This window comes from Delphinapterus leucas, chromosome 11 (genome assembly GCF_059928025.1).
Source record: "Delphinapterus leucas isolate spDelLeu-1000000601 "Yukka" chromosome 11, BTC_Dleu_Yukka2, whole genome shotgun sequence".
Classification (NCBI taxonomy): Eukaryota; Metazoa; Chordata; class Mammalia; order Artiodactyla; family Monodontidae; genus Delphinapterus; species Delphinapterus leucas.
Window position 1 is genome coordinate 31,689,255 of NC_143139.1, and position 14,214 is coordinate 31,703,468.

Genomic DNA, 14,214 nt, shown 5'->3' on the forward strand with positions numbered 1-14,214 from the left:
TAATTAAAATATATAATAAGTCATATGGTGATTAGTGATAAAGAAAAACAACAGAGAAGGGAGATGGGGAGGCAAGACTTGCATTTAAATAGGATGCTCCTAATATTAGCATAGCTACTCCAATTTGTTATGGTACCTGTTTGCATGTTATATCTTTTACAATTGCCAACCTATTTGTATGTTTGAATCTAAAGTATATTTTCTGTTGACAGCATATAGTTGGATCTTATTTTTTATCCAGTCTGACAATCTCTGCCTTTTGATTAGATTATTTAATCCATTGATATTTAATATTATCATTGATGTAGCTGAATTTATACCTGCCACTGTATTTTTGCTTTCTAAATGTTCCATTTGTTTATGTCCTTTTATTTCTTCTTTATTGCTTTCTTTTGCATTAAATGAATATTTTCTAGCATAAAAATTCAACTAATTTAATGAAATTCTCTAAATATAAAAACTTAATGATTACTCTAGAGCTTACCTGGTATAATGGAATTTATCACAATAAACTTCATATTTTTACCAACAATATCAGAGAGATATAGAAACATTACTCTTAGCACTATTCCATTCTGCCCCTTTTTTGTGCTGTGGATTATTATTCATACATCTATATTATATATATTATACACCTATGTATGTTGCAAATTCAATAAACTTCTGCTGAAATTATTGCTTTCTATAATTTTAATGTCTTTTAAAGAAGCTAAGAGAAGAAAGGAAAACAAGTATATATTTATGGTTTGTTATATTAAGTAACATATTAAATATTTAACATTTCTGATCCTCCTCATTTGTTTCTATCAATTTGAATTATCATCTTATGTTATTTTCTTACTGTAATACAACTTCGCTTCTACCTGTCCCTTAAAGTTATGTCAAATATATTACATTTCTATATGCTGTAAGCCCAACAACACAATTTTATTACATACACACACCGTATATATACATTTATACATATGTATATGTGTATGGGTAGATGCATAAGTAGATAGATAAAGATAGATAAATAGATATTCTCTACAATGGCCTTTAAATCAGATAAGAGAAGAAAGAAGAAATATGTATTTATACTTTTCTAATTACATAATTACCTTTATCAGTGCTCCTTATTTTTTTTGGATGTTTTTTTTTTCAAATTACTGCCAATGGTCAACTGCTTTCAGCCTGAAGAGCTTTTCGGAATATTTCTTGTAAGTCAGGTCTGCTCCCAACAAATTCTCTGTTTTTGTTTATCTGGGAATGTCTTTATTTTGCTTTCATTTTTAAAAGGTAGTTTTATTTTCTTGGTTGACAGCTTTTTTCCCCCCTTTATGCCCCTGGTGATAAAGGGCACCTTGGATGGAAGTTCTTTTCTATTCTCAGTTGCTGAAAGTTGTTTCTAAGTCCTTCATACTTACCAATATATTTTCTATTTCTGGGTTTTCCATTGCTTTCTGTAGAACTGGATTTCTATCTGTTATAATTTTTCTAAGTAAGGAACTTCTTTTAACATGTCTAACTCTTCAGGTTGCTGAAGTCAAAGACCTTCAGCTTTTTTTTACACTAACAAATAGTTTTCTTTTAATGTTTAAGTGATTTTTTGGATATATGTTCTAAGCTGCTTTTTTTGAGCACTTAATAAAGTGTCTTTGTCTTTTTGCCTTCATTGTTTCTGACAAGAAGTCAACTATTCTTTTTACCTCATATTCCTGTATTTAATGTGTTCATATTCTCTAGCTGCTCTCAAGGTTTCACTTTGTATTTGCTTTTCAGTTTGATGAGAATATATTTATCCAGATGCAGTTTACTGGCATCTTAGACCTTTGAGGTGATATCTTCCTTCAGCCTTGGAAATTCTCAGACATTATCCCTTTAGATATTCCTCTGTCCCACTCTTGCTCTTCTTGGTCTCTAGTGAAATATATGTTAGATTGTTTGATGTGTTCCACAGATTGTGGACACTGTGTGTGTGTGTGTGTGTGTGTGTGTGTGTGTGTGTTGATTGATTTTCAAACATTGTGTGTAAAAGAACAGAAGAGGCTGAGGAGATATTTTTTTCCCAGGAAAATTCATGTCATTCTTTCAGGGGTTGAGTCAATCTAATCTGTCATTGAGATGATCTGAGCTTTGCTGTTAAATTCAGTTCTATACAGGCTTAAAGTGTTTTGAGTACAGGATCACAACCTTTCCCCCATATTGCATGGCTGGAGGTTTTCCAGTCTTCCTATCAGACTTCAGCTTTCTTCTCCAGCTTGAACATCAGAGAGGGCTCTTGCTCCTCCCCTGCTCCTGTCCCAGACAGCTGTTGTCTGATAATCAGTCTAAAGCACAGAGTGCTGGGGCAGTGGGGGAGAATTTTCTCAGTTCTCCTATCCTTCCCTCAGACTTCACAGATCCAAAGCACCTGCTCCTCAGATGGGAGGCAAATCTCTGTTACCCTCTTACCACTCACCCAGCCACACGTGGGCACTCACTTATATCCAGTGTAAGGCTCAGAGTGCATGCAGGGTCTCAATTTTCCTGCTGTGCTCTTAGATTTGAGCAGATCTGAGGTGTCTATGCCTTTAAGGGTGGTCTCTCAGCACTCTTGTCCGGCTTCTGAACTTTCTTGAATGCATCTGGTAAAGCCTACAGAGAAAGAGTTAGTCAACAGGTAAGGACTCTCCTTGATTTGGGGCTCCCAGGGATTCAAAATAGCCATGCCAGACTGCACTTTATCTTTAAATATCTATGAAAAGTTAAACTGCCTTTTTCTTATGAACGTCTATGACTAAATCCTCCTCTCCCCATGACTCTACTGATGATGACTTTAGTTCATTGGATTTCTTCACAAACTCAGCTCTCCAATGGGCTCTAAAAAAAACTATTATTTTGTAGATTATCTTGCATGTTCTTCCTGTTAGTTGGTCAGTAAAGTTATTGTGACTGTGTTCTAAGTGGAAGTGAAAAAAAAAATTTATAACCAATGTAGAAATAAAAATCACGTGGTTCTTATTTACAGTGGTGTCCACTGAAAAAAGAAGGTATAGGATTAAATTCAGTTTCATGCAGGTAATTAGTTAAGGTGTCCAATAAATATTTTTCAAAGATACCAACTTTCAGCATTCCAATGATTAAATTTAGAATAATGAGAATAATAGACTGTAGATCTTTAAAACAATCAACTGTAAGCATTACTTCTCTGGAACATTTTTGGGGATGGACAACAGAAACCTGATAACATTCCTAGGGTTCTACAAGATGCTCAGGTCACATTTAGAATGTGTGTTGGATTCCGTGCTGCTACTTTCAGAGGAAACGTTATAGGATATTGTTGGCGATGGTGTGTGTGTGTGTGTGTGTGTGTGTGTTTGTGTGGAAAAGGAATGTTGGCCAGAATATAAAATGGCCTGGAAACTGTGCTATGAGGAGCAATTGAGAGAACCTCAGATATGTTCTTGAAAAAGGAGAAGAAAAGTGTCTTTATATTTAAAGTTCTGTCTTGCGGAAGACTAGAATTAATTGTTACCAATCCTCTGCAATTATCGTCGTGGCACATAAATGTTCCTCTGAATTTTAGACTATTTCCTCAGAACAGACATTTGTGAGTTAAATTATTGAGTGTATGCATGCTTAAGCCCATGAGCTTACTACAAAATTATGCTGTAGAAAGGTGGAATAAGTTTTATTCCAATCAACAGTATATAAGTGTCTCTTCCACCATACCTTTACTTAGTATTTAGTATTTTCTTTTTAAATCTTTGTCAAATTGATAGGTTAAAAAAATGAAAAAGCATTAGGCTCCTTGTAGGACATTTGCATTTTAGAATTTACTGTTTTATTTTTTGCCTTTCCATAGCTTCACTTTTGTTGCTCTTATTTCAAAGATAAACTTCTGGGTTTTTATGAGGCAGCATGCAAACTTTCCATAGAGAAGAAACAATGAATCACATTTTCTGGGAATTCAGAGGACAATCCGATTCTCTTTCTCTGCAAGGAACATTTTCACACCTCTGGCTCTTCTCTGAGTCCTGCCAGATGATCTACAGGTTGGGTCTAGAGCCTCTAACATCACACTGAGTAGGTGTGTCAGAGCCAGAGAGAGGCCTTTAATTGTCCATTTTCATTCTGAAACAATGGACCAACTTTTTCAGCTAGATCCCCAAGTGGGTAATTCTTTCTGAATAGTTTCAAATACTTGGGTTTTAGATTTAGATGGAGGATCCTAAGGGTTCAAACTGTATTTAAACCCCGAGGAAATAGCAGAACTCACTATGGCAACTTCCAATAATCTAGAACAGGTGTGATTATATTGCCTGGAGTTATTTTTGAAACATCTGCTTTTTAGTCTGGAGGTCATTGTGCCTAGTTCTGAAGCTGCTCAAGGAACTAGTTGTTGTGGTCTGAAGGCAGAGCACCACAAAGCATGGTTGCCAGGCGATTGTGACTATTGGCCTTGGGATACCCATGAGGCTTGCTTCTCTTTTCCTCCAAAGAATAGTCAGAATTTTTTTTATTCTGAGCCTTATGGACTAAAGGTATTTGAAAATAGACCTGTAGATTAGTGCTCATGGCTGGTTATCAAAATAAAACCTTCTAAAGGGGGCCTTTTGACCTGAATATTAAAGTAAGGAGTATATCTCTTATTCTGTATCCCTTTGCTTGAAATTTACACTTAGAAGTAAAACCAAGATTTAAATAGCTACCAGGTTAATATACAACATTTTAGTTTTTTATAGAAAGAAGCCTCTGACAGCCTTTATACAGTTAAAATCTGATTTCCAAAACTGAAATTGTCTGTAAAAAGTGGCCTGACTCAGAAATGACCCAGTTAAAACTCAGGAACTTGAGACCACAGTCCTGATTCCTGGTACTTGCCTCTATTTTGCCAAGTACTCTCCTCTCTTTCTGACTCCAGGAATAGCAAACAGGTTGCAAGGAACTTGGCTGAAGAGAGGGAACACAAAGTCCCTCTTCTCCTGATTATTGTGCATTTGGCTTGGAGCAAGAATCTCTTTCCAAAGCAAAGATGACCTTTGCTTCCAACCTATCTATGTGGGTGGTTTTGGAAAAATAAACTCCATCCAATAGTTCCTACCAGGGCTGAAGGGGTTGGAGAAGTACAAATCCTTTTATAGGGACATTTAAGGCCCAGAATAAAATAAATAAAAATGGGTACTAGAGGTAAAACACAGTAGCAGTGGAGGAGAGAAATTGAAAAGGATCAACTCAGAGTTAAAGAGGGTGGGAGAGAGCTTAAGAGGATGGAGATGAGGTCTACCCTCTGCTTTAGACAGGGCAGGATGATTTATGAGCTAAATACAGGCATAAGAGCCATAGAGCGTGGATATTTTGTAGTGGGACAAGGTAACAGAGTGCCCTCTTTTCTTCTACCAGTTGCCTGCCTGATTCAGGGTTGAAGGAGACAATAAACTTATACACACGGTTGTGCTTCTTGCATTAAGACATTGTCGACTCTAAATAAGCACAACTTTTGTATTTGTAGTTTATTTGTATTTTTTACAAATATTTATAAAGTACTTCTACTTACAAAACATCATTCTAGGTGTACCAGGCACTGAGTGGTTCCCAAACATGAATAAGAAGTAAAAGAAACATATGTATGTCCATAAATAATAACCAGGAACAAACAAGGGGGGACATAGAGACATATTATAGGTGTGGCCTGGTATGGACATAGCCGGTCTTGAAGTTCAAGTTGTAAAGTGGTGATATGGGCTACCGAGCTCAAGATTGGACTGGAAAAAAGTTAGAAAGCAAAGTTTTAAACCCTGTTCTTATGATGTGGTATGCATCCAAAGTCCTGTCCCCCTCTGGGGAAGGAAAGCAGGCCATATACAGAGCCATTTTTAATTCTAAATACATTTTTATAAAATGATTGGCTTTAGTCATTTTTTTGCTAAGTTAGCCCTATTACTTATATAAATGGTTTTATAGAGGGGGTATTATAAAGATATGCCAAAAATTTATTTGTTTTAGATACTTATCTTCTCATAAGTACTGATGTTAGTGTGTATTAACAATGATCATAATTGGTTTTGTTCTAAAAAGAGAGGTGTTCACAACTGTTAGCTATCCTTGTAGACTATATTATTAACTTATAGATATCAAATTCTTTCCTTAATCATTTGGAAGGTACATTCTGGAAGTCCATCTTCCTAACATCCACTTCCAGCTTCCCCTTTTGAAAGCTGTTTGCATCACTGGGTCAAGGGTTTCCCACTGAGGTCTGTCTCCTCATGGTTGTAACTCCAAGGCTTTCTGCTTATTCTTCTTCCTCTCTTCATCTCAGACTTCATTTAGTCACAGGCCTTACTCCTCATCTGGAATCTAAAACCTACCCTAAAATGACACCAGTTGACTTTTCTTTCTTTATCTCTCCCCATTCTTCCAAATGTTTTCTGTAGTAAAGCATGAATTTCTACCCTTTGAACATATTCCTGATCTTCCATTTGTTTGGAGATATTTTCATACTGGATCCTCATACATGCTCAGAATCAGTCTGTCAGCTCTAGTTTTCACTGCATATCCATCTGGCTCTTCCTGTCTGATCCAGCCTTCACCTGCCCCTACTTGTTGACTGCCCAGCTGCTTGGAAAAAGCCCCAGGGTAACCTTTACCATCGTGAGAACACCATGCCCTAGTCAAGAGGGACCCTTTAGAATGGTTCCCGTATTTCCATTCTTCAAGCATTTAAATGGTGCTGGGGTTTTGCAGCATAAGAAGCAGGAGAGAAGATCAGACTGCCTCCTTGACCCTTCTATTATACTTTTTTACTTGGAAACCCCGGACTCACAAACTCACAAATATTTCCATCAGCTTCAGCCTCTAAACCTCTGTATTAATTCCCTATGTCTGTCATAACACATTACCACAGATTTGATGGTTTGAAACAACAGAAGTACAAAACTAAGGTGTTGAAAGGGCTGCACCTTCTCCAAGGATCTCAGGGAACAACCGATTCCTTGCCTCTTCTAGCTTCCAGAGGCTCCAAATACTCCTTGGCTTGTGGCTGCATCACTTCAATTTCTGCCTTTGTGGTCACATTTCACTCTTCTATGTGTCTCTTTGCTGTGTTTCTTTTATAAGGACACTTGTCATTGGATTTAGGGCCCATCTAGATAATCCAGGATATCTTATCCAAAGATTCTTAACTTAATTTGTCTTAAAATTAAAATGGTCTACAAGACCCTTTTTCCAAATAAGCTCACATTCATAGGTTCTGGTGATTTGAACATAGACATATCTCTTGTGTGGGGGGAGTCACCATTCAACCCACTACAATGGCTCCTTCTATAGGAGGCTCAAAATCATAAAAAGGCATCTAGTGAAGAAGGAGGCCACTCTACCCAGTGTCATAACAACCAGCTCTGTGTTTTCCTTTTCTCCATGAAGAGTCCTTTGCAAATCAAAAATTCATCTTCCCTCTTCCAATTACCTAAAATAACTTCCTATGTACACGAAGTAAGACAAACAAATCCCAATTTGGTGTGAGGAAGGGGTAGAGAAAACAGGAGATAAAGAGGCAGAATTAAAACAGAGGAGAAGGAAAGCCAAACTTTTAATCAGAAAGTCAAAAATATATGTCAAATATATAAAACAAATTCTTAACAAAATAAGAGACTGGATGGCAAAACTAGTGTCTAGGAGAGTTATGCCACACGTGCCACACGTGACAGTGTGAGGCATGGGATAGTCTGAGCCATTAGGAACTTGTCTATAAGTAGAAACTGGGCACTGGGATGCTTAACATTTATTGTGATGATGGGTACAACATCTTAAAAAGCTATTTATTCATGATCTGCAGTGCCAGATAAAAATTCCTTGAGTAATAAGATAATGAGTCATATATAAGCCTAAGGGAACACATTTTCCAATAAGTGATGTACAGGTATTTACATGCATATGTATGTGTAAGTTAATTATTAAAAACACATGTGAGAATATTTTAGGGGAGCTTAAAATAATGTATAATCCTGCCTTGGTTGTATGTTTTATCATACCTCAATTAAATAAGCAGTCTTGAACGTATCTTACCCCTAAGTTATAATTTTCCTGTTAGTATCTAGTAGCATCAATTCTGAGAAATACTTAATAAATCTGAATGAATTATTATAACCTCTATTATCAGTGTCCCAAAGGATTTGGGTATAAATCTAAAAAGCTAACTACAAAAGAGTATAAACATACAGGTACCCTAGTAATAAATCATTCACTACCCATACACTACATCAGTGGCATTCCATAAAAATTTTAACTGCACAAGTTGTACCTTTGCCTCAAGAAATCTTTCTGGATTCTGTCTTCAGAATACAGCCCCTCGCTGTTCGGGTTGTAGACAGTGGACGAGCAGCAGAAGCAAGAGCTGGGAGCCAGTTAGAAATGCAGAATCTCAGTGCTCCCACCCTGTACTTAATAAATAAATGATCCATGTGCATATCTCTCTTTCTAACGTGTTATCTATTAAGGACCTCTCCTCTCACTCCCTTGAACTTAACATTTTGTCATTCCTACTTTTTATTTTTATTTCAACTCAATGGAACATGTGCCATTTTCTCAAAACAGTAAAGTAAAAAGAGAGAATTATAAGAATGATGTTACTCAACTAATATTCTCTATTTAATATTTATTTTATTTAGATCCTCCGATTATTGAAGGAAATATGGAGGCAGCAAGAGCAGTGGATTTAATCCCGTGGATGGAATATGAATTTCGTGTGCTAGCAACCAATACATTGGGTATAGGAGAGCCCAGTATACCATCAAGCAAAATTAAAACAGATGGTGCTGGTATGTAGAAGAAACTTTTTAAAATTTAAAATGTCTATAAATTCAGTGACACTTTAGCATATAATTGAATGTATTTGGAAATAATGCTCTGAGGTAAGTAGTTTATCTAAAAAATGTGTGTATATGTATCTCACACAGGTGTGTGCATTCTGTGTCAAGACAGTCAAAAACCAAAAGAGAAAATATAAAGCTTTAGAATATTCTTACATAATTAATGGAAAAGAGGTAAATAGAGGCAACTATATGATCCACTGAACACCACTTAAATGAAGTTTGTGTTTAGAATATAAACTTTAATGTAAATTGTGAATCTTAACCGGGCAGAGTCATGGTTAAGCAGATTCCATGATTTAGAAGGCTCACAATTTGTTTTCTCTCTCAAAGACATGGATAACCGAACAGCCACGTGGATGGAGGGTATGGGCAGGAGAGCAGGGTGAGCCTGGCAAGGAGGGAATGTGATGGGGTCTCTTGGATCTATACCACCTGAGGAGTCAGAGCATCTCAGAAATAGCTATAATGTGTTCTTTTAATATTAGGTGTCACTCTAAATGTGCTCTTTTATCACAGCTCAACCATGGCTATTCTTCCAATTTAGGTTCACATTTTTATGCTAAATACCAACTCCATTTTAATAGCCTTTTATACAAGAAATACCCCACTCTGTTTTCCTTCTCCCTTGAATTTCTAGGCAAATTCTAATAATAACTCTTCTTTATTATTCCCTGTCTATGAAAAAGAAAATGTTTTGTAGACTCTCTATTTTTACTGCGCCTTGCCAAACTTCAGTGCTTTATTTGGGGAAAAATATTTTAAATGGATGACAGAATGCCATTAAAATTCTGCTGTGATATCTTAATATCACTTATCCACATTTCTGGCTACGTCAATTCCTTGGCCTAACTTCTAAATAGAATTATGAATTGTACTGTCTTTAGTTTTTAAAGCCAAGTTATTCACAGAGACTGTCATCAATAAATTATCTCTTAAAGTTTCATGTAATTTCATGTAATTTATCAGATAAAACTGATGATTCTGTAATAAAGGAAGAACAGAAACACTAAAATACTGATCTGTGCTGACCATTTTCAGATACATTTCAGTTAATCCTCACAATAATATTTTGAGGTAGGTATTACAATCCAACCCTCATTAATAGGCAGTAGACTCAGAAACACTGAACAGTTTACCTAGGTTAATATAACTACTTGCAAGATTCAGAATTCAAACACAGACCTGATACATTCAACTTTCTCTCTTAAAGGTGTTTTCTCAAGCAGGACTCCTAAACACACAGCCATTTATATGAACCTTTATTTTTGTGTTCTAGTAGAAGCTCATATTTCATTCTAAGTTACAGAGCTAGATATGACTTAAACACCGTTTTTTGTTTTAGTATATCCACCTGTGAAATGAACACAATTGTTTCTTTTTCTCTGCCTTGCAGAAATCTCATTAGGATACGGAGGTAATATATGTTGCAGCTTTAGAGAACACAGATACCACATAGCCAGGATCCTTGTGTTTGTTTGGTTTTGATTATTCCCTAGAGCCTCCTATGTTTGTAATAGAAGTTTCTGTGTGATGGACTGAACACAGTTGCCCTTTCTTGAAAAACAAAAATAAAAAGGAACTGGCACATTATCTGACTGGTGGTTTCAACCACATAATTCATGCTGAGAGATCATGCACTTGCTTTGATATAACAAGTATTCATTTTCAAAATAAAATTGCAAAAATATCCAATGATTAAGTTGGTCTAAGCAAACTTATTTCAGTTAAAAATTATAACATGCTTATCTCAGATATAGGCCTTTTTTTATCTCATTGAGCTTGGTTAATTTTCTGTGATCTGTTGACTAGCACAATATGAATTAATTCTGATCCAAAAACAACATTGTTCATGGGGAGGGAAGATACTTTCTCTGGCATTGATGATAGGAGTAGACCCTCCCCGCTGTTACCAAAAAATTGTAGGAACTCTGTTACCAAAAAATTATGTATTATTTATTTCAAAAATGATTGCTTTAGTATACTTCGGTTGATTGTCTGGACAGAATTATAAGAACTTGGATTTTTTTTTTAACCTCAGTGTATATTTGATTAAATTAAATGTTTTTAAGAACAGCAACAGCAAAACATGTTTCAGAAAGAAAGATTCAATCTGATTCTTTCATATGTGAATCTATAAATATAATTTATATTTAGTATCATATTTAGAAGATAAGAATACTTTTTGATGTGCTTGCTACCTGTAGTTTGTATGTAACTCTGAAGACTTTCAAACCTTAATGTCTTCTTATCTTTAGAAATGCTGGGAAAAATTTGTTTTAGTGATATCAAACCTAAAATTTTGGTAAGGTTGTTACTTTCAACTAACAACTTTTGGCATCACCTTCATTAAGCATGACCTCTAACATGTTTGCTCAAATGGTATTTTGTTAAGGAATTAATTCTCTCTCTAGTGTACTTGGAAAATAACTTCTCTTAAAGGCTTTCAGACACAAAACAAACATATGAAGTGATAACGGTCTTATTCACAATGCAAGATTTGGCCCAATCATGATATAATAAGATGATGCCTTCCTTTCAGTTGTGAAAAAATAAATCCTATAACCTCTAATACATTTGTTAATCTTTCATAAGAAAATATTTTTGGATCCTTTATTAATCAAGTTTTATGGCTACTATCATTTATGCACTTGCTGTATGCTATCACAGAGTGCTAAATTCTCTACTTGCATTGCTCCACTTAATTCCCACAATGACTTTATGCAACTGGTATTATTTATCCTAATTTTACAGACAAAGAAGTCAAGATTACACTTGGTTAATGTGAAGCAGAGCTAGTATTCAAATTCAGGGCTTTGCAATTCTAAAAGCTTCATTCCTAAATAATTTTCTAGGAGGGCAATATGCAGTATTAAAGCTCTGAGACACTGATCCTTTAGTAGAATACTGGTTCCATCATTTAAAACTCTGTGATTAGAGGCATGTTACTTAACCTCTCTGAGCCTCAGTTTTCTCATCTCTAAGTGGAAATTATTTATCTTATGAATTTTTTTATGATTAAAAACATGTAAGGAAAGCAAATTTAGTGCTGTCTAGGGCATAATATTTTCTGAATAAAATTTTTATTATGCCATTAATGCTCATTTTAAGCTTTAATATGCTTATAAGAAAATATTGATCACCTCTTTTGGCAATATATTTCCATTTTTATTAACATAAAAGAGGATCATATAACTTCATGTAATTTTAATCATCTTAAAGGAATAATTTATATATTTAATACAATACAATCCAACAGACTTTCTCTTTAATTTCTGTTTTTCATTTCATCCTGTTTTTGAAAAATTGAATATTCATAAAATTGGACATTTACATTTTTTATCCTTACAAAAAAATAAAAATACTTTCTGAAACAGGGGGATATTTGTCTCGTCACGTACCATTATAACAACTCTCTAAGAGATGCCAGCATATGTTATGTGGGATAAAGGCTGGTTCCCATTTGATGGAAAGGTTGCTCCTGTGCCTCATTATACTGATTGAAAGACAGGACATTATCTAGTGCGGCATATGCCCTTATCTGTCCAATTACTTAATTTTAAGATTGCCAGGCACAGTTGGGTATATTCTTTGGTTTCAGACAAGTGCATTATAAAATGGATGGCCCGAATGAAGAATTAGAAGATGTGTTTGTAATCATTGTAACCCATTTAATTTTGACTGTAAATAAGAGATAACAGAAGCATCCTTCAAAGTGATGTGTCATTGTAAGACATACCCCCATAGCTAATAGCTCTGCAGGTGCAGTTGGTAAGTCGATATCCTAAAATGGTACATTCAGGTTTGTTTTGACAACTTTGCTATTTATTTGCCAGATCAAGCTAAGAAGGAAAAGAGAAAAAAATAACATAACACTGTAATCAGCACTTTCATACTACGTAGAGAGCTTTAATGTCATGTCTAATGAAGCTATTCGGCTGTGTCATTTATTTTTATTTTTATTTTTTTAGATATGTTTGATAAAGGAGGAGGATGGTGCTAAGAACATGTTTTATAGCTAGTAAGGTGCTATGTTAAAGTTAGCAGCTGTCACTAGTTCTGTAATAGAAAAATCTTTTTTTTTTTTTTTTAAAGAAGCAAAGAGTGTAGATTTTTAAGTCATCAGGAGGCCTGAGTTAAAGTTGCAGCTTCTCTACATGTGAGTAGTGTGACCTGGGCTAGTTAACTAACTACTTTTGGGACTCATTTGCCTATTTTATAAAAAAAAGAATAATGCTGCTTTTCTGTATATTTATTTTAAAGTGCTGACCTGAGCATCCAATTAGGTACGATATGTAAAAATCATTTCTAAGTTCTAGATGAGTCTTTTAATAAGCTGGGCTTTTTTATTCATTTATTCATTCATCCATTCATCCAGCAAACTTCTACCAGGGATTTTTAACACATTGAGGATATTTAACACATTGAATTAAAACCAGTTATACATATTTAATTTTACTACACTAACATCTTCAGGACCAGAATCAGATTTTATTCATATTGTTAACTTTAGTGCTTAACACAACACAGTGTCTATAACTGGTTCTTAAAATTATTTATAGAAGGAAAAGAGAGGAACAAGAAGGGAAAGAGGATGGTTCTTGCAATTGTAAGTTAATAGAGGATAATGAAAAGTAGTGATCAAACCTACTGTGATATTTGCATATTAAAATTTAGAAAAATATATTACCAAATATAATATGTTTTGTTTGAAACAAGGTTAACATATGTATTAGATGCTTTTGTTTTTAATACACTGAGATAAACTAGGAAGTGTTCATTCTTTCACTTAAGTGAAAAATCCATAATCAGTTTGGGTTCTTTATAATAACTTTACTATGCATTATGCTTATTTCAGTTTGTAGCATTCTTTTCTGCCCATCTAAACATTCCCCCAGATGACTTGTCTTTAGACTATCGTTCTGTTGAGCAGTTAACGAATTTACTCTGCTACGCCCATTTAACTTTCCTGTTTGAGAACAAAATCTAGATTAATAAGCAAACTACAATTTTGGCCTGATAAGATCTAAAGACATTAATGTTTTTGTGAACAATTTCAGACCCTATATAATTTTTACCTGGGAAGAGCATCAATTTAACATGGTAGATGCATAAAGAATGTTAGCAATCTGGTCCACCATCAGAGCAGGAGATCATAAGAGTTATGAAGAACTCATTTGAATATCCAAATATTATACAGTTCATTTGATTTTATTAATGACTTCAGAAAGAAAATATATTTATATATAGAATAAAAGCAGATGTAAGGCTTTAATCCCTTTGTTTATCTAGCCCCTAGAGCATTACTTACATGCCATTTTGAATCTCTTACTAAAAAAATTGTTTTAAATCACAGTGAAATTCTGATGCAAATTGAAATGACAAG

General features: G+C 34.7%; 1 protein-coding gene across 1 annotated transcript in view; it reads left to right on the forward strand.

Annotated features, from left to right (window-relative positions):
• LOC149747983 (contactin-1-like) overlaps nt 1-14,214 on the forward strand; it is a 114,219-nt gene that overhangs the window by 7,946 nt on the left and 92,059 nt on the right. Inside the window, exon 3 of the mRNA XM_089921573.1 lies at nt 8,628-8,777. Within this exon, the coding sequence (XP_089777699.1) occupies nt 8,628-8,777 (150 nt within the window). The remainder of the gene's footprint in view (nt 1-8,627; nt 8,778-14,214) is intronic.